Consider the following 27,526-nt stretch of genomic DNA (forward strand, 5'->3'; position numbering starts at 1 on the left):
ACTGACTCATTGATACGAATTTTAGCTAAATATGATTGAGAAGTATTTCAAATTAACGATTTTTATTCAAAATCTTCTGTGTTGTTTTTCTACTATATCAGCTGATGACAGCGATGGCTGATGAATTTATCAATAATTCCATGTGTCTGGCTTTGGTCGGGGTCGATGTTTCAGGTAATGAAACTTGTTCATCGTGAGTCAGAAGCTTACGCCTTTGCAGTTGAACCTGCATATAATTTATTCTTTACCTGGCTAGTGTTTAAATCTGTGATGTGCTGTTCTATAATAGGGTGGATTCAATTGGAAGACGATCATAGGGATTATTCAAGTCATTGTGTTTGTGAACATGAATGTTATATTTATGTCATACAGAAAACTGTTCTGTCTTTCACACGAATGAGGGTCGAAATGTTTGACAAATATTAAATGATAAGACTTATAAGCTGATCATAAGGGCAAAATTAGTTATTCAAGGATAGAACTAAAGGAGGCCCGGGGCTAGTTCAAATTCCTGCAGGCTAGTATTGAGTTTCCCCATTGTTTTAAAATTACAAGGACAATTTCACTACAGGAACAGATATTCCTTTGACATAAATGCTGCACTTTATAGGGATAAAACTGACACTGTGGTCTAGTGGTAGAGCGTCTACCTGGAGAGAAAGTCATGGGTCAGATCCCCAGCTGTGTCATACCAAAAGATGTTAAAAGATGGTACTTGTTGTTACTCTGTCTGATGCTCATTAAGGGGCTAAAACAAGGATTGGTCGGCTTGGAGTCAGTATACTGTATCTTTGTGGGGTATTCATGTTAAACTGCGGCATGATATCTCAGTGGGCTAGCATTGTAAAATTGGTATTACTCCAGACTAGTACAAGCAGCCACACACACACATATATTAGTATATAAGTGCAATAATCTTGAACATGATGTTAAACCCCATTTCACCTTGCCGAGCCAAGCCTATATTTTAAACCGTTATAAACATCTTAAACATTATTTCATTTTTTTAAGTCCCAAAATGCTTACTCATCACAGCACTCAAAGCAGAAATATTTAAAAAGAGTGTCCACTTATTTCAAGATACCCAAGAAAGTAAAAATATATTGAATACTCAAGGAAAACAATCACTACGAAAACAAGTGAGTAAATACTTAAGCATGTTAAGGCCAGAAACATTTATGTTTGATTTTTGGCCGAATGCGTGTAACCATGGTAACATATATCTGGGGCCCAGCACCGGACACTGTATATGTTGTCAACTGTTGGACAATGGATTGAGAAAATTAAGGAAGTACAAGGTTTCTTTCATAAGACACCAACACATATCTCATATCACTTCCTGATTTTCGACACAATTGTTATATATCTAGTTTCTTCAAACCGTTCATACTGTCTGTGCCAAATCATTTTGAGTCTACTAGGTGAAAGGTTGGTGGTTTGATTCCCAGCCTCGTATCAGAAGTATTTATTGTTATTCACCCGTGAAGATCCGGGGATCAGCAACCCATGCTTGCCGTAAAAGGTGACTATGCTTGTCGTAAGAGGTGACTAACGGGATGGGGTGGTCAGACTCGCTGACTTAGTTTATGCATGTCATCATATCTCAATAGTGTGGATCGATGCTCATGATGTCAATCACTGGATTGTCTGGTCCAGACTCAATTATTTACAGACTATAATCATATAGCTGGAATATTGCTGAGTGCGGTGTTAAACAACAATTAAAACTGTTCCTGGCCCTTAGCATTAATATGATTATGGTGATAAAACAAGAGCAGGAACACTGTCTGAGTGGGGTATCCATGTTAAACTGTGGCATGGTATCTCAGTGGGCTAGCACTGTAAAACCGTCATAAACACATCTAGTACAAGCAGCCTCACAAACATGAACATGTTCATAAGTACAATAATCTTGAACGTGACGTTAAACAATACCTCACCTCAATCATGAAAATCTCTGCAAATATTATATTTCAACTGAACATTGAACCGTTTTGAATGTCTTGCATGTTGTGATACTAGATCTTGGCATGATAGACGTAAAGCTAGTATAATCTTTTATGGACTATGCTACACATGCATATTCATTGGGCTCAAAGTGACAAAAATGGAAATATTCAGATAATATAAGGGTAACGCTATTTTTCAGGGCATTATCATTTGCAGAAGCCCGAGGTCTTCTATTAACTGCCTGACGAAGGAGGGCAGTTGAAAAGACCGAGGGCTTCTGCAAATGATAATGCCCTGAAAAAAAGCGTTACCGTTATTACAGCTACAATGGATGGAATTTGTCATCAAATAAAAAGAAACAACAATGTCGATTTTGAAACATTTACTGCAATCAACATGAATGTCACTGACCCACTTTTACAAATATGGAAACATCATAGAACAAACCAGATGACGCCACTATTAAACGTTACGTCACCTTTCCCTATCCTATGACGTCACCTAACAACGGGCGTGATAATGGCCCATCGTCAAGTAATATGAGGGCATTATCAAGTTACAGTGGCCCACTCATTTCTGATAACATGCGGGCGTTTTTATGATAATTCTATCCATTTTAGCTATAATGACAGATAGTCAGATACTTGATGGGCAGAAAATGTATTCTATTCAAGGAAGGGGGGCCACGGGTGGCCCAGTTGTCTAAGAAGTCGCAGAGTTGCGTCCCTTGGGCACGCCAGAAACCTATGATTGTGGGTTCGAATCCCGGTTTGCCCTGATTATGTTTCTAGGTTTGTCAGCACCATACCCGTGCTCGTGGGTTTCACCGAAGAGGTAAACGTCTGAGACCTGCATCACTTCTGGCTTTCCTCCCACATTAAGCTGACACGCTGGAATACACTGTAGTTCACTGAAACTTACTCAGACATATACAAGTCCAAAGGAATGAGTACATCGTCAGAAAGAAATGCGAACATCAGCGACTTTTGGTGTAACCACTGAGCAGAAGTGAGTTTTTGTCATCAAACAATATGTCACGTGACTAACCACGGGTCCGGGTAGTCCCGTGGGTACCCGGATCCTTCTCGGGACCCACCCGACCCAAGTACCCGAGTTATCCGCCCCAGCCCTAATATGTTGCCTTGGTCATTACCCCCAAAAGTTTGTTGTTTAACGCCACGCTCAGCAATATTTCTGCTGTATGGCAGCAGTCTGTAAATAGTCGAGTCTGGACCAGACAATCCAGTGATTGGTATTGCGAACAACGATCCACGCCATCAGGGTTGGATGAAACGGCATCAACCAAGTCAGCAAGCCTTCTTTCCCGATCTGTTACGTTGTCTCTTACGACCAGCATAGGTATAGCTGGGGACCAATTCTAACCTGAAATCCCCATGGGGGGGGGGGGGGGGGGGGGGGCTGTGTTAAGGTTAAACCTGAGGGGGTGTTTTATCTGACTTCTAAACCAAATGCAAAATCTGAAACAACATTTATCAATAATTTTATTTTTCCAACACACCTTCGGGACGTAATACACATCATGCAACGTTCATGTACTTAAAAAGAGACTGCTAAAATATTGTGATTTATCAGCGCCTCTATAGCCTAGTACTAGTTGTAGCTCATAGACTAGACTACGAGTATGAAGGTTGCAAGTTCAGTCCACTTGGGCTGGGATGGGTAACTCGGGTACTCGGGTCGGTAGGGTCCTTAGTAGCACCTGGGTACCCACAGAACTACCCGGACCTGTGGTTACTCACGTGACATATTGTTTAATGACAAAAACCCACTATAGCTCAGTGGTTACACTACAAGTCCCTAATGTTCGCATTTCTTTCTGACGATGCACACGTTACTTTTGATTTGTATATGTTTGAGTAAAGATAAAAATTCAGTCAACTTCAGTGCACGCATGATATGATTGTTTGATGCATGTATTTATGTTGTTTTGCCAGGGCTGCGGTAAAACAATCCCCAATCAGACATTTTGTTCCCAACTCTTGAGACCTGCAGTGGGTACCAAGGTTGGGTCAGGTAATATGGTGTTGGTTACCCAGGTAGTAAATTTGGACTCGTCCCAGCCCCACAATCCACAGAAATATTTTTTTGATGTTACATCTATCCACACATTTCCTACAGTTAGCATTGTAATGCGTAGCCGACCATTTGATTTTCAGGGGTGGGCAGGCTTGGATATGTCACAACAATGTGTTTTTTTGGCCAACAGTCAGAAGTTCAATATATTTCAAGCATTCACCCCCCCCCCCCCCCCCATGAATATCAAATGGTCGGACTGTTATGTAGAGGATTAGAGGATGTAATTTAATAGCGGGGACTTTCAATAGATTATCCAGGGGACAGAGTTATATTCTGTAGGAAGTTCCTCGTTCCTGCTACAGGTTTATTCTATGAAAATAAGACTTCATTAAAACAATGACAACACTATATAGAGTTTTATGAATAAATGTAGGCGTTCACAGTTCTGTAGCAGGGCCGGGGTTAAGGAAGAGTTGCTTGTGCAGACAAGGGTTAAGCAAACTAAATTGCAGGAATGTTATCTTGCCTAACATTTTCCTGTGTGTGTTGAGAAGGAAGAGAAAGTTTGTCATCTCCGTGGTGGTGATAGCGGATTGTTTACAAACATTACTTTCTTGAACACAAACTCAGTCAATTTGTTACTGGATGTTGGTCAAGAAAAACACATCTGTTCATGAAAAAAGCAAACATTTGCTGATAACGCAAATACTGTCTTGTGATATGAGCCATTTTATATGTGGCTTGCAGAAAGAAATGGAGACTTGCTTACTGAAATAGAAAATGTTCAAGCCAGCATGATTAGATAGCACGATGCAGTTTTGATTCCGTTTGTTGATAAGCGTAATAACATGAATACCTGTGTTTTTTTAGGATTTTAAAACAAATTCCCCTGACGGGCAAATTGGAGTTAAAAGTTGTTAAAAATTGTGATTTTTTATTCAAAGTTCATTTTTCCTCAGTTCAAATTGATATTGCTGGAATAAAGAGGCATAAAATCATACTCACTCACTCACTCTTAAATTTAGAGGTAGGCCTATTTTAACCTTGTATTTTGAGGTTGCATTTAATGTAATGATATATGTAACTAAACATTAAAACCTCTTCCCATGTATCGGTCCTGTTTTCAGTGGAATACAGGATATTTCTACAAAATCATAAAATTAGTTGAAATGAATTTGGAAAACTCTTATTTCCATTTTGAGAATTGTTAATGGAATTTGCAGCAGACTTGGGCTAAATATCGGCCTGTGCCAGTGTGAGCAGGTCGAGATATTAGCTTGGATAAGGAAATAAAATGTGTCTGTTTCGGGTCGTATTCCAGAAGTTGGTTGCAGATCATCGAGATAAATGTCTGGTGGTGTCAACTGCCACCTGCTTAATTTTCCTTGGCCGTCAAGACATTAAGTGTAAACTACAAAGTGAATTGATGCGAGAATTTAATTCTCTTCTTTCTCTACAGGGGCACTGGTGGCCCAGTTTTTTAAGGTGGTGAACTCACTGTGCCAAGTTCGTCATTAGGCATGCCAAAACCTGTGATCCTGGGTTTGAATCCTTGATTCAGTCTTGTCATGTCTCTTGGTTTGTCTGCACCATACTCTTGATCTTGGGTGTCACAGAGATCTACAGAGTTTATTCTGGACTTGAAAAAAGGTAGACCTTACCACCAATTAACCCCCAAAATGTGATACCCGACTTGCCAATTCCTTTGAAACATGTGAAGTGTATACTTTGTTTCTGGGTCCTCACTTTACAGGCAACGCTTGAAAATCCGGGACGGAATAGGTCTTCAGCAACCCATACTTGCCATAAAAGGCGACTATGCTGGTCGTAAGAGGCAACTAACGGGATCGGGTGGTCAGACTCGCTGACTTGGTTGATGCATGTCATCGTATCCCGATTGGGTAGATCACTGCTCATGTTATCAATCACTGGATTGTCTGGTCCAGACCCGGTTATTTACAGACCGCCGTCATAGAGCTGGAATATTGCCGAGTGTGGCGTTAAACAATAATAAACAAACACACAACAACATAATCATGAGGAGCAAGAAATTCATTTTAACGATACTTTATAAACAAAACCATGTTGCCATTGTCCTGGTTGTAGGGCCTGCTTGAAGGTGAGACATCCTCTACTATATAAATATACATTGTCTGGCTTTTGTTTGACATCAGCATGTGTGAGAGTGTCACATATAGGGTGCTGCCGAACATCTTGTTTCTTATAAACAGAAAAGACATAGGACAAAGAATGTTTGAGAATCTGATACACACTGAGTGGAAAAATACACTGTTAAAAACACCCATGTCTGAGGTGTTTAATGTGTCTTCAACAAGCAATGTTGTTATTGATAGGGGTGGTGTTATGGGAGTTTGTTCCCCGTGGAATACTGTTCAAGCTGGTATATCTCAACATTGCTTCTTTTAACAAGGGCATGTTCCACAATTACATTTCCACAGAGGGAAAAGAGCATAAATTGATAGACAAATGTTTGTATGATCTCCAAATCTAGAGTGTCAATATTACCAAAAGGAAATGTAAATTTTTCAAATTTGAATTGATGGCATGTAATTTGAATACCCCCTGTAGGGTCATCCTCGGGCACCTATATGACATCAAGCCTCTTTCTTTTTTGTGTTAGAGATTTAAATGATTAAAAAAATTTCTGGTGAATGGTCGAGAAAAAACCATGGGAAATATTTTTTTCAAAGTGATCCTGAAGAAGAATTGTGGGAAGGCAAATAGGATTGAAATATTTTTTTCAAACATACTTTTTCTTTCCCTATATGTATCAGCTATTGACTTACAAGAAATATTGCTTTAATTGTTTAAAAAGTGTTCTTTTTTACTGAATGAAGTGAACAAGCATGGATTTATCTTGGCATCCAAACCAATCATAATTGGCAGGCAAATTGGAAAATAAATTGCTATTTTGTCCATTGGAATTTTTTTTTTAAGTTCTTTTTTTCTTTACATGTTTTTGAAATTCTATTCTTAAAACTTTTAAATTCATTCAACATTTGTGAAATGTTAGATTTAGATTAGCAAACCCAACTTCAGTATCAGTGGTAGAAGTGAAGGGATCCAGGTCCATCACGGTTTGATGCTAGGACCATGAAGAGACTTGAAACTTTGAAATGAGTGAGTGAGTGAGTTTGGTTTTACGCCACCTTTAGCAATATTCCAGCAATATTATGGCAAGGGAAACCTGAAATGGGCTTCACACATTGTACCCATGTTGGGGATCGAACCTGGTTCTTCGGTGTGACAAGCTAATGCTTTAACCACAAAGCTACCTGACTGCCCCTTTCTTTGTAATGAAGATTTTGACAAGGACCCAATGACTTTCACCATGTACACCTTACATATGAACATGAAATGTGATGATAACTGTTCTGTGATTCCCTTGTTACCATGGTTACTTGTGGATTTGAGGAGACATGCAGCTATTGTGTGGTGCCACATGTTTATCCTAATTCTGCTGCAGAGTTGCCTCCCCTGGACAAGTCAGAAACCTATGATTGTGGGTTTTAATCTCCGTTTGCCCCGATCTAGGTTGGTCAGCACCATCCCCTGCTCATGGGTTTCACCAAAGTCATAATTGTCTAAGACCTGCATAAGATCGGGCTCTCCTCCCACATTAAGTTCACTCATCGTGATATAACTGGAATAACCGTGATATAACTGGAATACTGTTCAAATCAAGGGGTTTAACCTGACCCACTCACACAATTTTTTCTTAGGTTGGAGCCCACCCACCCACCCACTCACTCACTCAGCGCTGGATTGATGGAGTCTACAGAGGACACCACTTGATGCTAGTACATGAATAGGAGGAGTATTACGGTCTATATTTTCTGTTTTCAGGTACCGGCTTTATTGGGAGGAACCTGGTACACTACTTGGTAAAGAATGAATTGGTTGCAAAGGTAGGCCAATGATATGGTTGCTAAGGTAGACAAATAATATGGTTGCTAAGGTAGCCTTATAAAATGGTTGCTCAGGTAAGCTGATAAGATATATGCTAAAGTACACGGATAATATGGTTGCTAAGTTAAGCTAATAATATGGTTGCCATGGTAAACTGATAAGATATATGCTAAGGTGCACAGATAATATAGTTGCTAAGGTAAGTTGATAATATGGTTGCCATGGTAAACTGATAAGATATTTGCTAAGGTAAGCTGATAATATGGTTGCTAAGGTAAGCTGATAATATCATGAATATGTTTGCCATGGTAAACTGATAAGATATATGCTTAGGTAAGCTGAAAATATGGTTGCCATGGTAAACTAATAGTAAGTATGCTAAAGTAAGCTGATAATATGGTTGCTAAGGTAAGCTGATAATATGGTTGCCATGGTAAAGTGGATCAGGTGGTTGATCTTGGTGATTCAGTTGTTAACATGACATCATATCCCAATTGCGTCGATCAATGTACATGTCAATTACTGGATTGTCTGGTCCAGACTCGATTGTTTACAGACCGCTGTCATATTGCCTGAATATTGCCAAGTAAGACATTAAATACCCAACAAACAAGGGAGACAACTCATACAGTGTTTGGAGGGGAGATATTGATGGCAGTCTTCTTGTCTTTTCATGGAGAACAAGTCTACAACTGAAAAAAGTTGCTGGTGATAAAGAATGTTGCTTGTGTTTCAGGTGCGTGTTGCCGACAAAGTTCCCCCCCAGATGGCGTGGCTGAACCCCCATCATACAGTGAGTAGCCATGGTAACAGTGATAAAGGGTGCCGTTGCACAAAGCTATCTTAGCGCTAAGGTGATCGTAGCTCCCATACTTTGACGTGGACTAAGCGCTAAGGTTGTTTTGTACAATGACAGCCTGATTGCCAGGTTCTTTACCTCCACTCATCCCTCCTTATTGACAAGCCCTTTCTTATACCGGGGCACGGGTGGCCCAGTTGTCCAAGGCACTGCTATTCGCTGTGCAGAGTTGTGTCCCTTGGGCATGCCAGACGCCTGTGATCATGAGTTCAAATCCTGCTTTCCCTGACCATGTTTCTAGGTTGTCAGCACCATACCAGTACCCGAGGGTTTCACCTTAATGGTAAACATCTAAGACCTGCATCAGTTTGGGCTTTCCCTCCACATCAAGCTGACATGCTATGACTACTAAGGCTTGAAAAATAAAAGAACTGGTTCTCACTCTAAGGCTATGGCTTATGAAAATATAGTGAGGGCTGGAGGTGTTTTTGGTGTTGTTGTTGTTCAAGCTAGTATGTACTCAAATTTTGTGTATTTAATATCGTGAAATCATGTGGTACTTTAGTATAGGTTTAAGATTATATTTTTTTAACAATGGAAATAAAACCTGAGCCTGAGAACCAAGAATATTAAATTTTTATCCCAAATCACTCTCTGACTTACAATTACTCTTTGTTTGTGTTTCAGGAATCCTTCAGCAGCCCCAAGGTGGAATTCCGACACTCCAACCTCATCAACCCAGGTATCTCTTGTATTCACACTGTATACCCAGGGCTGGTAACTTGCACCAGGTACATGTTGACATGAATACCAAGTTGCACCAAAAAAAAACGATTGCACCCTGGTCAGATCTTTGTTTAGCGGTAGTGAGAACTAAGGTCTGATTTTAATGAGATTGTATTAGGGTGCACTGGTGCATGGTTGGTTTATAGCTAAACAAGCCCTGATATCCCTTGGATCCTTGTGGATAGTGTCAAGTCCCAAAATGCAACAATATGTTAATCCAGAAATCTGTACGTCAAAGAACCTAGTGTGAACCCACAAACAACCAACAAGTCGTATACAATCAACAAATGAATTACAAAACTAAGCCTGCAAATCAATACAAATTACTGCACAGCAGTTACAATGGCAGTACACAATAGAGTGGTAGTACAATATTCAATGGCAGTACACAATAGAGTGGTGGTACAATATTCAATGGCAGTACACAATAGAGTGGTGGTACAATATTCAATGGCAGTACACAATAGAGTGGTGGTACAATATTCAATAGCAGTACACAATAGAGTGGTAGTGCAATATTCAATAGCAGTACACAATAGAGTGGTGGTACAATATTCAATGGCAGTACACAATAGAGTGGTAGTACAATATTCAATGGCAGTACACAATAGAGTGGTAGTACAATATTCAATGGCAGTACACAATAGAGTGGTGGTACAATATTCAATGGCAGTACACAATAGAGTGGTGGTACAATATTCAATGGCAGTACACAATAGAGTGGTAGTACAATATTCAATGGCAGTACACAATAGAGTGGTGGTACAATATTCAATGGCAGTACACAATAGAGTGGTGGTACAATATTCAATGGCAGTACACAATAGAGTGGTGGTACAATATTCAATGGCAACAAATGATATAATGGCAGTGGTTAGTATCAAATACAAAAATACAGCGGTGATAGAAAAAGTCAGTAATAATAATAATCACGTGATAATAATATATATTCACCGTGTACGGTAACTTTTGACAGATTTTCTCATCCATCTGACCCCTTTTTCTCATTCCAGCTTCTGTAGACAATGCGTTTGCCGATGACGGAGAGGAGTTTGACTTCGTAATAAACGTAGCTGCAGAGACAAAGTATGGCCAGACTGAACCAGTAAGTACCTTCCCCATGAAGATGCGGGTTTGACTTGGTCTCTTTCGCCCGTGTAGATTCGGGTTAAAATTAGTCTTCAGCAAACTGTGCTTGTCGTATATGGTGACTACAGGATTGGATGGTTAGGCTCACTGACTTGGTTGATGCATGTTATCGTATCCCCATTGCATAGATTGGTGCTCATGATGTCAGTCAGTCTGGTCCATACTTGATTATTGACAAGGAGGGCATTGTCTGTCTGAGACACAACTCTGCCATCACTCACTCACTCACTCACTCACTCACTCACTCACTCACTCACTCACTCACTCACTCACTCACTCACTCACTCACTCACTCACTCACTCACTGTTGTAGGTCTACAAGGAAGGTGTTGTACGTCTAAGTCACAACTGTGCCGTCACTGCAGCGAGACACAAGGTCAAGGTCTACATGGAATTTTCTACTGGTCAGATGTACTCTTCAGATAAGGTGAGTTGCCTCCCTTGCTATTAATGTCCAATTGATGATGAATGAAGGACACATATCTGCCAAACTTTCTGTAGACGGAGCAAGGTATTTTGTGGAGTGATATTTGAAGGAATAACGACAATTATTTTCTTAAAAATTTGGTACAAACTGTAATTATATGAGTGAGTGAGTGAGTATGATTTTACAACTCTTTTTGCAATAACCAGACAATAACCAGGGACACCAGAAATGGGGTTCACACATTGTACCCATGTGGAGGATCGAACCCGGACCTTCAACTTAACAAGCGAACGCTTTAATCACCAGGCTACCCCACCACCCCTTTAATGATTGGGATAGACAAGAGCAGTCAGTACTCCGATAACCTTCAATACATTATATATTTGAGGTGCAACGATCTGTTATTCGATCAGTAAACTGATCATACTAATTGGATTCCTGAATTTGATTATTGATCACATTATCATAAAATCAATAACAAACCGATTCCCCACATCGGTACAATGTGTGAACCCCATTTCTGGTGTCCTCCCCAACCCCCCCACTTGATATTGCTGGAATATTGCTTAAAGCAGCGTAAAATCATACTCACTCACTCACTTAAAATGGACACATATATGAGGTTTCGAAAGCTTATCAACAATCGATTATTGATTTTGTTTCCCAGTACATTATACATAATGAACACTTTGTGAACTGATGCTGACTTTACTGTTCCAAGCCTGAAGACGATATTGTAAGTACTCCATGCAAGTGTGTGTTGTGTTTGACCTAGATAGCAGTGTCGTCTTGAGATGCTGATGTTGTGTAGCCCTAGTGCATCATTCTGCATGTTTCAGCCTCATTATCATCCTTGGTTTGTCGGCTCTTGGCCATCTTCCCAGGCAAGGGAGTTAACTTATGATAAAAGTCCAGTTTCCACCCTTGCCAAACTGGGCTGGTATTATGGAGTTACATTTTGGCTAGACTACCGAGTCTATGCATAGTCCAATCAAAATCGTGCAAAATCGAAATCCGGTTCGTAAACTGTCGTGCAGATTTCGGTCGATTGCAGGATTTTCAAAGCATGTGCACCGCCAACTCGTTGTCAGCAGATATTTTCCAAATCTTTTCATGTTTTTAATCAAGTGCTCACGCTTTGCACACTGTAAGTCCCGTTTTATCACAACACAGACCGTGATTATCGATCAGATTGTCTTGACTGGGTGCCACTGTTTTGTTTGATGCAAATGCAAGTGATACGAGAGGTGGAATCTGATTGGTCTAAAGGAGAGGCTTAGAAGGGACATAACTGGTAATAGCCACTGGTGGCGCTACGATAGAGCCCAGGAATTCCCGCCTAGTTCGGCAAGGGTGGAAACTGGACTTTTAAAGTCAGTTAACTCTCTTGCCTCGGGAAGATGGCTCTTGGCCTGTGCTCCCGACCCGAGCTCGTGACCCGCGCTCGTGGGTTTCACCAAAGTAGCAAGCCTGTCACTCGGGGCTTTCCTTCCACAATAGACTAATGCCCTGACATAACTGAACTTTGCAGGTCTGTCAAGTACATGCTGAACTGGTGCCATTTAGAAATTTTAGAATTTTTTATTTTTTATGTTTCCATGACAACAAGATGGACCTAGGTTCCAAACTCTTCTTTTTTTCACAAGTTCCACCTCGGTTAAAAAAGGTTAGGGTTTGTGTAGATTTAATTATGTCAAATTCTGCAACAGGGGCGGGGGATATAGCCACGTTAATGGCAAACTCTTGTTGTAATTTGGGAAAGTTGGCAGCTATGGTTGAGAAACCCAACTCCCCCACTCCCTCCAGCTGCATGCTTCACCAGGATGATGATCCTCAGTTTGTCAGCTCGATATCGTGGTACTCTACCACAGCAGACTTTCCCCTCACGTGAAGTGGACACGCTGTCATATAACCTGTTTCCTATAACCTGTTTCCTATAACCTGTTTCCTAAATATTGTTCAAATTAAACCAAATTTTTCCAAGACATTTTAGAATTCTACATTCTTATTCGACCACTAAAGATATCAATATACGGTAGGTGATGACATTGCTGATGACTGCTTTACTGCCAAGAAAATATTTATTCTTTTGCAAACCAGCCATTTGGCAATTTCAAATACTGATCTTAATTCTTAAACGTTGCTAAATAACGTCGTGTGGTTCTTACATTATCTACAGCAAGCGTGGCAATATATTTCAGGCAGGAAATTTGACAAACAAATACTTGTTGAGAGTGTATTGTAAGATTCAGTGACATCAACGTGGACCCGTGAAGATCCAGGGTAGAAAAGGTCTTCAGCAACCCATGCTTTGCCGTAAAAGGCGACTATGCTTGTCGTAAAGGGTGACTAACGGGATCGGGTGGTCAGACTCGCTGACTTGGTTGATGCACGTCATCGATCCCAATTGCGTGGATCGATGCTCATGATATCAATCTCTGGATTGTCTGGTCCAGACTCGATTATTTACAGACCGCCATCATATAGCTGGAATACTGCTGAGTGCGGCGTTAAACAACCAACAAACCAACATCAACGTGGCTTGACATTTGTCCTTTCTCTACCTCCTTCGGCTTTGAATGAAATCATGTTTGAAACCTATTGACCTCTACACAGTAGTTTATCTTCTAGATCACGCCGTCACTCTCACTGCATGTTGAATGTCACTACTAGCTTTGTCCTTGTTGTCTACCATGACTCTGTCATTATGGGATTCCGGGCAGAATTGGTCCCTATCATGCCAGCGCTGAGGGGTGGGTACTTAAGCAATGGTTCAGACAGATTCGAGACCTATGTCAAGGACTACTCAGCTGACGGGTACTCGTGCAATGGTCTGGTTGAGATGGACTCGAGTCCTACGTCTCGGACCACTCGACTGACGGGTACTCGTGCAATGGTCTGGTTCAGATGGTCTCTAGTCCTACATCAAGAACCACTCGGCTGACGGGTACTCGTGCAGTGGTCTGGTTTAGATGGACTCCAGTCCTACGTCTAGGACCACTCAGCTGACGGGTAGTCGTGCAGTGGTCTGGTTCAGACGGACTCCAGTCCTATGTCAAGGACCACTCGGCTGACGGGTACTCGTGCAGTGGTCTGGTTTAGATGGACTCCAGTCCTACGTCTAGGACCACTCAGCTGACGGGTAGTCGTGCAGTGGTCTGGTTCAGACGGACTCCAGTCCTATGTCAAGGACCACTCGGCTGACGGGTACTCGTGCAATGGTCTGGTTGAGATGGACTCCGGTCCTTCGCCTAGGACCACTTGGCTGACAGGTACTCGTGCAATGGTCTGGTTCAGATGGACTCCAGTGGTAAGTCAAGGACCACTCGGCTGACGGGTACTCGTGCAGTGGTCTGGGTTAGACGCAGTCCAGTCCTATGTCAAGGACCACTCAGCTGATAGTAACTCATGCAGTGGTCTGGTTCAGATGGACTCCAGTCCTACATCAAGGACTACTCGGCTGACGGGTACTCGTGCAGTGGTCTGGTTTAGATGGATTCCAGTCTTACATCAAGAACCACTCGGCTGACGGGTACTCGTGCAATGGTCTGGTTCAGATGGACTCGAGTCCTACGTCTCGGACCACTCGACTGACGGGTACTCGTGCAGTGGTCTGGTTCAGATGGACTCCAGTCTTACGTCTAGGACCACTCGGCTGACGGGTACTCGTGCAGCTGTCTGGTTTAGATGGACTCCAGTCCTACGTCTAGGACCACTCGGCTGACAGGTACTCGTGCAGTGGTCTGGTTCAGACGGACTCCAATCCTACGTCAAGGACCACTCGGCTGACGGGTACTCGTGCAGTGGTCTGGTTCAGACAGACTCCAATCCTATGCAAGAACCACTCGGCTGACAGGTACTCGTGCAATGGTCTGGTTTAGATGGACTCCAGTCCTTCGCCTAGGACCACTTGGCTGACAGGTACTCGTGCAATGGTCTGGTTCAGATGGACTCCAGTGGTAAGTCAAGGACCACTCGGCTGACGGGTACTCGTGCAGTGGTCTGGGTTAGATGGACTCCAGTCCTATGTCAAGGACCACTCAGCTGATGGGTACCTGTGCAGTGGTCTGGTTCAGATGGACTCCAGTCCTATGTCAAGGACCACTCGTCTGACGGGTACTCGTGCAATGGTCTGGTTCTGATGGATTCCAGTCCTTCGTCAAGGACCACTCGGCTGACGGGTACTCGTGCAGTGGTCTGGGTTAGACGCACTCCAGTCTTACATCAAGGACCACTCAGCTGACGGGTACTCGTGCAATGGTCTGGTTCAGATGGACTCCAGTCCTTCGCCTAGGACCACTCGGCTGACAGGTACACGTGCAATGGTCTGCTTCAGATGGACTCCAGTCCTTCGTCTAGGACCACTCGGCTGATGGGTACTCGTGCAATGGTCTGGTTCAGATGGACTCCAGTCCTTCGTCTAGGACCACTCGGCTGACGAGTAGTCGTACAATGGTCTGCTTCAGATGGACTCCAGTCCTTCGTCTAGGACCACTCGGCTGATGGGTACTCATGCAATGGTCTGGTTCAGATGGACTTGAGTCTAATGTCAAGGACCATTGGGCTGACAGGAACTCAAGCCTGGGTCTGCTTCAGATGGTCTCCAGTCCTACGTCTAGGAACACTCGGCTGACGGGTACTCGTGCAATGGTCTGCTTCAGATGGACTCCAGTCCTTCGTCTAGGACCACTCGGCTGATGGGTACTCATGCAGTGGTCTGGGTTAGACGCACTGCAGTCTTACATCAAGGACCACTCGGCTGACGGGTACTCGTGCAATGGTCTGGTTTAGATGGTCTCCAGTCCTACGTCAAGGACCACTCTGTTCGACCTTGGCCAACATTGGCAAGACTGAATATTGGAGCTAGTTTTGTGCATGTGACAGTCACATGACAGTCACATGACAGTCACATGACACAGCACAGCCTGGGGGCAGCCGACTAACCTTTTACTGTTACAGGGGAAGTGTACACGCAAAAATCACTTTCTTTCTTTTTCTAAACAAAACGCAATTTTAGAATTAGTTAGTATCTGTGTATGAAAACATACACTCACTTTTTCCACAGTGAAAGTAGGAAGCTCACAATATTGTGAAAATGATATGCCGTTAGGAGGCCTTCGTTTTTCGAGCTAAACAGACCTGAGTTATCCCCCTTAGATAATGACGTAATTGGTGCCAATTCAACTGGGTCTATTCTCAACGCAAAGATATCAAGTACCAGTTTGCGGTAAAACAACATGGCCTACGACACACTCCGGCGCAGTGGTGACTCAGCATAACACTATGCTGGCTGGCATCTGAGACGCTAGAATCACACACCTGTACCTACACCACGTGAAGCGGCTCTAACAAAGCATGATGACGTCATAATGTTTATCAATTGGCACCAATGACGTCATATTGCAAGGGGCATAAGCCATGGTGTTTTTGTTATGTAAATAGAACACTTGGTAAATGTGAAATATAAATCGTTTTAATGCAAAAAATATGTTAATTAATTGTAATATTTTTTACTTATCCTGCATTACTCCTTAATGCATTCACTGTTACTTACGACAACTAGAAGGACAGCGCTGCGAAGGTCCTGGGTGAAGAAATAAAGTTGTTGTTCTCAAGTCCCAATCAGTGGCCTTCCGTCGCTGTCCTGTGACCTTGATGACAACTAAGGTCATCTTCACATCACTGCTTGTCGCAGCACAGCTAGGACGTGTCCAAGCGGAGCTCTCCTTTTGGATTAATTTTAGACCTTCAGTTTGTCTACAATCTTAAAAATTGATCTGCGATGGGTGATGTATTCTTTTCATATTACTTTCACCATGTTGTGTAGTTTTATGTGAATTAATTAGGCGTGAAAAGACGCTTGTCTTTTTTCCCGCCAAAATATTGTTGTTCGCCGCCATTTTGAATTGTGTTACAATCGTTTGCCTGCCAAGGTAGTCATATTGTTTACAATTCTCAGCTACGTATGTATAACATATTCTTATGTTCTTAAATATTACTAGCTTTGGCGTAACAGTGAGTTGCGTATACTAAAATTATTGTATACTTTTTCAACTCGTTAAACATATGGTTGCCGATAGATTAATATCAAATCTACGGCTTTCTTCCAGTCCCGCTTCATCAACAATTCTTTTATTGCGTACCTATGTTTATGCGATTAAATAGTTTTTTGTTGGTATTTTTGGTTTTACATTGAGTTGCGTATATGAACTATTGTATACTCTTGCAACTCGTAGTTTTTGCCGATAGATTATTGTTCAATTCTATGGCATTCTTCCAGTACCGCCTCATCAACAATGGCGTAATTGTGTTTAATTTCAACATATTTTATTGACATATATGGTCAACGGGATTGGGCAAAAGTTATCCAACTTAGGTGGCCCTTTCCCTACTCTATATGTACAGACATTGAATATACATATATATATGTAATTGTGTAACTTATGATTGAGCGTGGTATTAATTGTTGTGGGAAAAATCTTACAAAGATTATCATCCACGTTGTTTGGTTTGCGCGCAGATGTGCTCTCCAAACCCTAAATGAAAATATAAATACCATTGGTTTACATTGGGTTGCGCATACAAAAATATTGTATATCCTTGCAACTCATAAATTTGCCGATAGATTAGTGTTCAAATTCTTCGGCACTCTTCCAGTATTATCTCATCAACAAGGGTTTCATTGCGTAACATACCTTTGAGCATTTTACTAATTGTCGTGGAAAAAACCTTACAAGATTATCATCCACGATTGGTTGGTTTGCGCGCGGATGTGCTCTCCAATCTCTAAATGGAAATAGCCTTGGTTTACATTGAATTGCGTATATAAAAATATTGTATACCCTTGCAATTCGTATTTTTGCCGATAGATTACTGTTCAATTCTACGGCATTCTTCCAGTACCATTTCTTCAATGGTTTAATTGCGTAACATAATTATGTTTGCTCGGTGTACATATTGTCGTGGAATAATCGCCCAAAGCTCTTTATCCACGGTCATAGGCATGCACGTAGATGTGCTCGCCAAAATTCAAAATGTAATTTTTATGTAAATCTCTAATCCAACGAGTTTACTATATAAAAGCAGATTACTCACAATCATATTTTGCAGTTATTCCGTCGTGAGACGAGAGGAATGTCACTATCGCAGAATAGCGAATGACATATGGTTCTGTCATTACCACCCAACCGTTATTATCGGCAGGTATTATGACGACTGTGATTGCAGAAGTACACCATCCACCGAAATCAACAATACCGGAGGATTTTGTGAGTATCGTAACTGCTCCTATTTTTTCAGCCGCCGGACACTTCCAGATACATGTATGATAATCTGTGACGTCGGCGACAGCACCAGCGTATCGAGATGCTATGATGGGGGTAGATTAGACACAAGCCTTGATCCAGTCAATACTTTTGAGCTTTGTGTCTGATTTATCTGCGCCGAGCGCAGCACTTGACTACAACCAAAGCACTTCTATTACGCAATCGGCGCACGATCAGCTTAGCGCTGTTCCAACATATCCAGCATAGACCTGCGCCGAGCGCAGCGTCTGACTGATACCCAAGCGCTCCTATCACGCCAGTGACGCACGATCAGCTTAGCGCTGTTCCAACATATCCAGCATAGACCTGCGCCGAGCGCAGCGTCTGACTGATACCCAAGCGCTCCTATCACGCCAGTGACGCACGATCAGCTTAGCGCTGTTCCAACATTCCAGACCTGCGCTGAGCGCAGCGTCTGCGTATCAATCAAGGTCTCTACAATGACGTTAGCCCAAGGCTTACAGTGTACTCGGTTACGTAACCGGCACATGATCAGCTTAGCACATGTACCCGATTGGGAAGCAGACCATCTCGTGTCAGTAACGCCCTCCCCTGATAACAGGGTAAATAAGAGGGACACCACTAGGTCATTGGAGGAAACCTTCTCCAAAACTCACATTTGCTCCGTGATTTAAGCGACCAATATCGTCAATGTTTGCAGTGGATCAGAATCTATTAGAGGATAACCCTATCTGATTAGATCACTTCCAAACTATGGTGTTTTTCCTACAGCGTCAGTTTGACCACAGGAAAATTCATCTTGAGACCGTTCTGACGGTGATTACCGTTACACCCAAGACTTTATAGCGTTTCCAACTGAGATGCTGGTTTCAAGGGCAGTCTATTACGTCAACCTTGATCATCTACTCCCCTGTTCAACGAACAGATCGCAGACACGCACGTCAAGTTCCCAAAAAGCTTGGAAAGTCCAAGTCAGGGAATTATAAGCCTAGACGCGCGTTTCTCAGGGAAGACCAGCATTCCCTTACTGAGAAAGGGAGTGGCAGAGACAAGTCTCAAGGACGATTTCGTACTTATCGCACTATATCATGGTGTCCGTATAAGGGTAGAGTTAACCCCACCGTTGACCACAGTTTGATTGGGAAAATCCAACATAGACATACTGTTGGTAAGAAGAGCTGTAGAGTGGGTTCACAACCCAGTCTTTACTCCGGGGTTTTATCCTCACACCTACCTGGTACTCATGAAGGACCCAGACAAGATGAGAATGATCCACAATCTCTGTGTTCAACGAACGTTTGATTCTTCATCAGTCTGTCTATCCATCCCAACCGTAGACTTTTCAGGTCCAGTTCATTGGGGTTCACTACCAATGGTAGTATTTCCCATTTGACATGTCAGTGACACTTATGGCTATTTACAGGAGTAATGAAGCCAATAACTATCTACACGTGACGAACACTTGGTTCGAGTCGTAGATGGAGGGCGATCTACTGTATCATCAACACATGTCAATAACTGGGATAGACATTCAACGAGGCGAAGTCGGGAGTATTCTCCTTCCTATTGACTTCAGTTCATAGGAGACCTGTTTAAGACAGACCAGGATATCCTATCTGTACCGAGGGACAGATGGCACAAGTTTCTACTTCTTTTGTCATCTACTCTACACCAACCACACACACTTCGCCAGTGGCAAGTGTTGCTAGGGTTAATCACCTCGGCACAGGAGTTAACTAGCATGGGCCGCTTACAACAGCGACCAATTCAATTTTTTTTTTTTCCCTGAACCCTTACATCAGGAGTCAGGATCCACTCAAGGCCATCACTCTACCAACTAAGCTAGAGCCTCAATTTGTGGCGCTGAATGTCTGCGGAGTCTGTTTATTCGGATTTTCCCCGAATACACACCTGTTTGTGGACGTCCCTTTTCAGGGGTGGAGTCTTCACTTACAAGACCAGATAAGCTCAGGGCTATGGCCCGGCGCACAATGGAAGTGGCACATAAACAACTTGGAGTTGGAAGCTTTAATTCTGGCTATATCACATTGGCAGAATCAACTACAGTTAGCCCGACTCGCTATATCCACAGACAACAGCACTGCGGTGTGGTGCCTGTGCAATCGGGGAACAACACACTCCCACTCTCCACTTCTAAGGACATTCAGATTTCTTCCATCTAGTGGATCGGCTGTGACTAAGGTTCATAGTTCAGCACATCCCCGGATGTAGAAACATACTGGCCGATACTTTATCACGTCCAGACAGGGTGGCTCCCACTGAGTGGAAATTTCTCACAGAAGCATTCCAGTTACTGCTTCAGGAATTCAGGCAACCAAACATTGACTTGTTTATTACTTGCCTAGGCCACCAACTCATGACGTATATCTCCCCGTTGCCGGATCCGCAGACTTGGGCGGTGGACGAGTTCAGTATCACTTGGGAAGGGCAAAGAACTAAAACTCTTCTGCCACCACTTTTACTTCCAAGATGCTACAGGGGATCAAGGAGACAAGGTATCTCGATCTCTCCTTTGGTCGCACCATGGTAACCGGCGAGAGGGTAGTTCGTCAAGCTCGGAAAAATCTAAAACGATTCACTTCCCCTCTCACAGTGGTCCAACCTACTCATCCACCCTCAACAGAAAATTGCCTCACCCAACGTCTGCACGCATGGTTCGTCTTTAAAAGGCGTTTAAGTGCGAAGGGTTATTTCGACACGGGCAGCAAAGCTATAGCTTTAGTTCATCGTTACTCTCCCAGAGACGACGATGACAAGTGGGGATCACTTGAGACTTTTTACAGGGAAGAAAAGAATCAAGACCCTACGATTGCGTCACAATTCCTAGAGGAATACCTCCTACATTGCGTACCCAAAAACACTTGGAAGGTAGCACCATTACTACGTAATTGGCTGCAATTATCTTAGTGTTGGCCGTTTCCGGAAAATCACAGTGTGATTAAGGTCACGGAACTACAGGCCATATTATGCTCATTCAGGTTTGAGGATCAGAAGGCCAAGTTCCAGCCACCTGATTGGGACTTGAACGTGGTACTTCGAGGTTTGCGAGGGCCCCCTTCGAGCCCCTCATTGCATCCTCATTTTCAAGCTCCTTCCCAGCGCGTGACACCTTCGTTACACTCTCGGTATAGTATAGAGAGCTCCGCGAATGGGCTATCGCTGTGAGGAGCTTGGACCTCACCAAGGAAACAATGGTTTCTCTTGGCATTAGCAATGGCGGTACGGGTGAGCGAACTACATGTGGTCGACTCAACCCGGATCCGTTTTGAGCATGGGACGCACGGAACAGGACATCTAGGGTTATGCTGGGATTTTATTGCTAAAATCTACTACCAGGCCAACCCGACCGTTCTTCACCATCCCACCGATATCGACTATTGTGGGAATCGTACATGGTGAAGTTCTCCTGGGCTCGGTGCGAGCAGTTCGAGTTTTCATTCGACGCTCCAAGACAAGGCGTGGTTCGTCCACGACAGAAGTTAGTCGCATAATCGCAAACACCATATCTATATGGTTACGCGCAGTAATCCTTCAGGCCTACGAGATCATCAAACGGAACTCGCCGAGAGCGAATTACCCTCAAGATCTCAAGGTGTCAGCCTTACCAGGGCTCAACACGGCAATTGTGGTTTTGGAACAATCACGGAAGGATATTTCTGGAGATTCGACACATATTTTCGTTAGTCATAACCTTCGCGTTGTGACTCTCGAGGATGTCAAAGACGTTCGAAGTTTGGCCCTCTGGTTGTTATCCTGCAGATTGCCAACCACTGACGCAAATAATGAACTCGCCCTATACAGAGCCAGTCAACTTCCATGTGCAGTCACTCAGTCGCCACCAGTGGAAGAATATTAGACAATCTTGTTTGTCAGCGACGGCTCTATGACGCAGTAAGTAAAGAATTAGCTGAATAGCTATTATTTTCTTTATTACTAAGCGTGTATAGGGAATTTCTCTTTAATTCCTATGTTCAATGTTTTTGATTTTTGAACAACCCTACCGTAATGGCGTTTTTGTCTGAACTTTTCCGCTTCACGGTTTATCGACCAAATGGGGTCGTATTGCAGGGTGTGAATTATTGAGGTTTCTGTATTCTGAAGGTTGACCCACCTCCAAACCGTCCGATACAGATGCATTAAGGAGTAATGCAGGATAAGTAAAAAATTTAGTAAAATCTAAATATTTTTTACATTTGTATACTTATCCTGCATTACTACGCTTAAGGCCCACCCGTCGTTAGACTTGCCTCCCCACTTTGGCTTCAGAAACCTCAAAAGTATGTTTTTCTAAGAGCTTGGGCGACAGGCAGTGATGTGAAGATGACCTTAGTTGTCATCAAGGTCACAGGACAGCGACGGAAGGCCACTGATTGGGACTTGAGAACAACAACTTTATTTCTTCACCCAGGACCTTCGCAGCGCTGTCCTTCTAGTTGTCGTAAGTAACAGTGAATGCATTAAGGAGTAATGCAGGATAAGTATACAAATGTAAAAAATATTTAGATTTTACTAAATTTTTATATTTTTGTCTATGACACTACTAGGTTAACACTTTTAATGTGGAAAAAGTACAAGAAAAATAGCTTCATTTCCGTGTGAACTTGCCCTTAAGCACAGAAAAACCTGTCTTAAAAAACCAGGCATCGCTTTATAGGAACTGTATTCAGCAGAATCAGACATTACACGTTTTGCAGTGAATATCACTTCTCCGTAGCCGCCTTTGTTATTTAAGATGGTACCAGGATAGGCCAAGTGCACCCATATCAAGGACTTGGGTACCGCACCAGGGGAGATAACTCACATATTTACCTGTCTAATATGTATAGTGCAGAGATAGAAGAGAAATTTCAAAGTATAATCTCAGGATGCTATTTGAGGCTCTATCATGCTGAGAATAATATCAAAATGTTGATTATGTGTCAAAGGCATTTTGTGCACGCCAAGTTGGTGGTTCCAGGACATTACAAGTGTCCTTCGATGCGATACATAATACATACCAGGGATTTGTCTAGAATTCCAAACAAAGTGCCCTTGGCAGGCAAATGTGAACACAATTGTTATTTAGTTCATAATCAGGATTTCTGAGGGATTAGTAATAAAACGTACAACTGTAGGGATAACAACTTCTGGCTTATTGCATATGGAGACGTTTCAATGTAGATTCTTAAACTGTTATCAAACTTTCTTGAAGGTTGATATTTTTGTAATTTCAGCGGTATGTTCTTTTGTCCTTTGAGATGATGTCCTCAGACACATATTCTTGTGTCCTCAGACAAATATATTCTTCAGAGCTCCAGATAAGCTGCGTATCTGTGTAAAATACGCATCAGAAATGCAGAAATACGCAGTAAAATAAAATCCAAGCGTATCAAATACGCAACGAACATACACTACAAAAATAAAACTTGTGCGTATCATCAAAATATTGTAAAGTAGCCCTGTGTATTTGATTCGCAAATCAGCAACTTATTTTGAAATTATAAACAGGCATTCTGTCAACCTTGCCAAACTCCACGATGACAGTTACATCATGATCGTTTGCAGTCACACTTTCTTGTGGAAGTATCATGGTATTTTTGAGTCCTATAAAGCTCTCGAACCCACACGACACCAGTTTGCAGGGACTAGATGAAGTGTTTTTAAATGTTTAACTTAAATACCCATATGTGTAAAAACTAGTGGGTAACAGAAATTTGAATACTCAGATAGAATTACTGATACCCGATGATTTTAAAATGCATGGGTAATATACCCACAACACCAAAAGCTTATCTCAAGCTCTGTTCTTGTATCAGACACCTATGTTCTTGTGTCCTCAGACACCTATGTTCTTGTGTCCTCAGACACCTATGTTCTTGTGTCCTCAGACATACATGTTCTTGTGTCCTCAGACACCTATGTTCTTGTGTCCTCGGACACCAATGTTCTTGTGTCCTCGGACACCTATGTTCTTGTGTCCTCAGACACGTATGTTCTTGTGTCTCCAGAAAGCCAACAAAGAGGACTGCAAGTGTGACCCCTGGACTCACATGGCCCGACACAAGCTGGAGGTCGAGAGGGACCTCGAGAACATCCCCGACCTCAACTACATCATCGTGAGACCCGCCATCGTCTACGGGCCAGGGGATAAGAATGGTTTAAGTAAGTAATATATCCTGATTGGATTGTTTTCAATGCTGGCAAAAGAGAGGTACTCAAGGGTAAAATATGATCTGCAAAAAATTAATGAGAGAAATACCAGCTGTAAGGATGGAAGGTCCCTGTGAGCTGATTTCTTCCATTTGGCGGTCGGGTAGCCTAGTGGTTAAAGTGCTCGCTCGTCACGCCGAAGACCCAGGTTTGATTTCCAACGTGGGTACAATGTGTGAAGCACATTTCTGGTGTTCCCTGCCGTGATGTTCCTGGAATATTGATAAAAGCGGTGTAAAAACCATACTCATTTACTCACTCCATTGTCTGCATCCAATGTTTACCTGTAAAAGTTTGATGCCTAGTGTCATGTGATATTGGACTAAGAGTTTCATTGTTTGTGACATTACAAACAACATTTTACAGATTTTTTGGGGAAAAGAAAATATTTAAATTTAAAGTCAAGAAAAAGTGTGTGAAAATCATCCTCGATTATATCAATGTATATAGGGTAAAGTAAAAGGTGACTATGCTTGTAGTAACAGGCGACTCACTGACTTCGTTGATGCATGTCATCGTATCCCAATTTATGGGATAGATGCTCATGATGTCAATCACTGGATTGTCTGGCCTAGACTCGATTATTTACAGACCGCCGTCATATAGCTGGAATACTGCTGAGTGTGGTGTTAAACAACAAACAAACAAAACATTTTAATAGGGCTCAAAATGACTCTATGTTGGCAAATGGGTCCAGGATACTGATCAAAACAGAAAGGAGATATAATTGAGGATGGAAACTCATTGAAAATCCAACAATCCATCCAAATAAATGTTAATCACCTGGCATATTATTGCGGCTGGAGGATGATGACTAGAGGAGCTGGTCGAAATAATTGAGACAGGTCCAGACCATCCAGTGATTGACATCATGTGCATCGATCTTCGCAATTGGGATACGATGACATGCATCAATCACGTCAGCGAGCCTGACAACCCTTTCCCATTTGTTGCCTCTTATGATCAATTTTAACCCGGAATCTCCACATGACTATTGCATTGATAGGCACAAACCTTTATGTGATAATATATGTATGTTTGTCGGCAGCTCCGCGACTGATTATTGGTGCAATATACAAGTACATGAAGGAGAAGATGAAGGTGAGTGTCCACACCCTGGAACGTAATGGGGGGGGGGGGGGGGGGGGGGGTTAGCCCTGTGGTTAAAGCGTTCAAATGCCGGAGTCCCTGGTTCAATTCCCCACGTATGTACAATGAAGCCCCTTTCTGGTGTCCCCCGCCGTAATATTGCTGGAATATTGCTAAAAGCAGCGTAAAACCATACTCACTCACTCTTTTGTATGACCAAGGTGGGAAACCTCCCTTGTTTCCTGTGTGACCTGGTATCAACATAGTATATACCTCCGTGGTCTAGTGGAAGAGCCTATCCCGGCCACGTCATACCAAAACATGTTAATAGATTATACATGTACTGGTTGTTACTCTGCCTGACCCTCGGCATTATGGGGCCAAAACAAGGACTGGTCGGCTGGGAGTCAGTATACTGTGTCTGAGTCGGGTATTCATGTTAAACTGTGGCATGGTAAAATCGGCATCAGTCCGGACAAGTACAAGCAGCCACACACACACGTGCATGCACATCGCTATCTAAGTGCAATAATCTTGGATCCCATTTCACCTCACCAGGTATCAACATCTAAAAAACAAGTTTTATCTTGGACTTTAGTGGTAGTTTGTTACACTGTCGTTACCCTGTATCTTCAGATATAAGACAGCTACGCGATAAATCACAAAGAACAATGGAGAACGAAGTATAAAACTTTGTTCTATCATGACGTCATTTCTGGAGATTTGAATATGCGCTCACAACTTCAGGCCTCAAAGTTTCAATTTTTACCAAGTAGCCAATGACTACAAGTATTTTTTTCCAGGAAGCCAGTGGTAAATTTAAGAAGTCGAGCCAATAGTGTAGCCAAAAGCATTAAATTATCTTTTGTCAAATAACTTCTATTGTATATAAGTGGAAACTGTACTTGATTTTTGTTATTTGTGACTCGAATAATGATGCAATTTATGTTAGTAGATTATATAGGTATATCCTTGCTTATCCAACTGAAATAAAATACTAATTCCATTAATATTTATGTATTTCTGTTCATTGTCGAATACAGGAGGAATTATACGTAAATTATCTTTTATGAAATAAGTATTATAATATGTACAAGTTATAGCACTAGTCTTGGAATTGTTTTTTAATGGTAACTGTACTTGATTTTTGTTACTTGTGACTCGAACAATGATACAGTTTATGTTACGAGATTATATAGGTATATCCTTGCTTATCCATTGAGTATTGTCAACTTAAATAAAGTACTCATTACATTATTATTTATGTATTTTTGTTCGTTTATTTCTTAATTAACATTTACTAGTCACTAGTAGTGTCTTACTTACATCTGAGTAGGTCTTGTATCATATTATAACTTACACTGAAAGATGGAGCTTGGGGCCAAGGCAAATCTATTACATCCTGCAGGTCAAGTGGATGATTATTGCTTGTAAAACCTGAGGGTCATGAAAAAAGCACATTCCTTCATCTTCAACCTCATTTCACAAGGTGGCTTTAGTTTTGTAACATATGGCCCTTTAACCATCAGATGCTGTGGACCAAAGACCTGAAGATGAACACGATCCATGTGGAGGACCTGTGTGCCGCTGTGTGGACCTTGTGTCAGCAGGGCAAGCCAGGACAGATATACAACCTGGTGGACAAGGGCGATACCAGTGAGTATGTCAGATATACACCAGGTGACATGAAGGGCAGATAGACAACCTGGTGGACAAGGGCGATACCAGTGAGTATGTCAGATATACACCAGGTGACACACAGGGCAGATATACAACCTGGTGGACAAGGGCGATACCAGTGAGTATGTCAGATATACACCAGGTGACACGCAGGGCAGATATACAACCTGGTGGACAAGGGCG

At 42.3% G+C, this 27,526-nt stretch overlaps 1 protein-coding gene across 2 annotated transcripts in view; it reads left to right on the forward strand.

The window, feature by feature from the left end:
* LOC124150317 (dTDP-glucose 4,6-dehydratase-like) overlaps positions 1-27,526 on the forward strand; it is a 35,431-nt gene that overhangs the window by 103 nt on the left and 7,802 nt on the right. Inside the window, exons 2-10 of one of the 2 annotated variants that reach the window (XM_046522296.2) lie at positions 7,855-7,916; positions 8,654-8,710; positions 9,404-9,458; positions 10,516-10,607; positions 10,965-11,078; positions 11,800-11,814; positions 24,373-24,526; positions 25,623-25,675; positions 27,193-27,319. In XM_046522296.2, coding sequence (XP_046378252.2) covers positions 7,855-7,916; positions 8,654-8,710; positions 9,404-9,458; positions 10,516-10,607; positions 10,965-11,078; positions 11,800-11,814; positions 24,373-24,526; positions 25,623-25,675; positions 27,193-27,319 — 729 coding nt within the window. The remainder of the gene's footprint in view (positions 1-7,854; positions 7,917-8,653; positions 8,711-9,403; positions 9,459-10,515; positions 10,608-10,964; positions 11,079-11,799; positions 11,815-24,372; positions 24,527-25,622; positions 25,676-27,192; positions 27,320-27,526) is intronic. The other variant, XM_048380878.1, reaches the window with a different exon arrangement.

Source organism: Haliotis rufescens, unplaced genomic scaffold (genome assembly GCF_023055435.1).
Source record: "Haliotis rufescens isolate VD_foot unplaced genomic scaffold, xgHalRufe1.0.p SCAF_33, whole genome shotgun sequence".
NCBI classification, from domain to species: domain Eukaryota; kingdom Metazoa; phylum Mollusca; class Gastropoda; order Lepetellida; family Haliotidae; genus Haliotis; species Haliotis rufescens.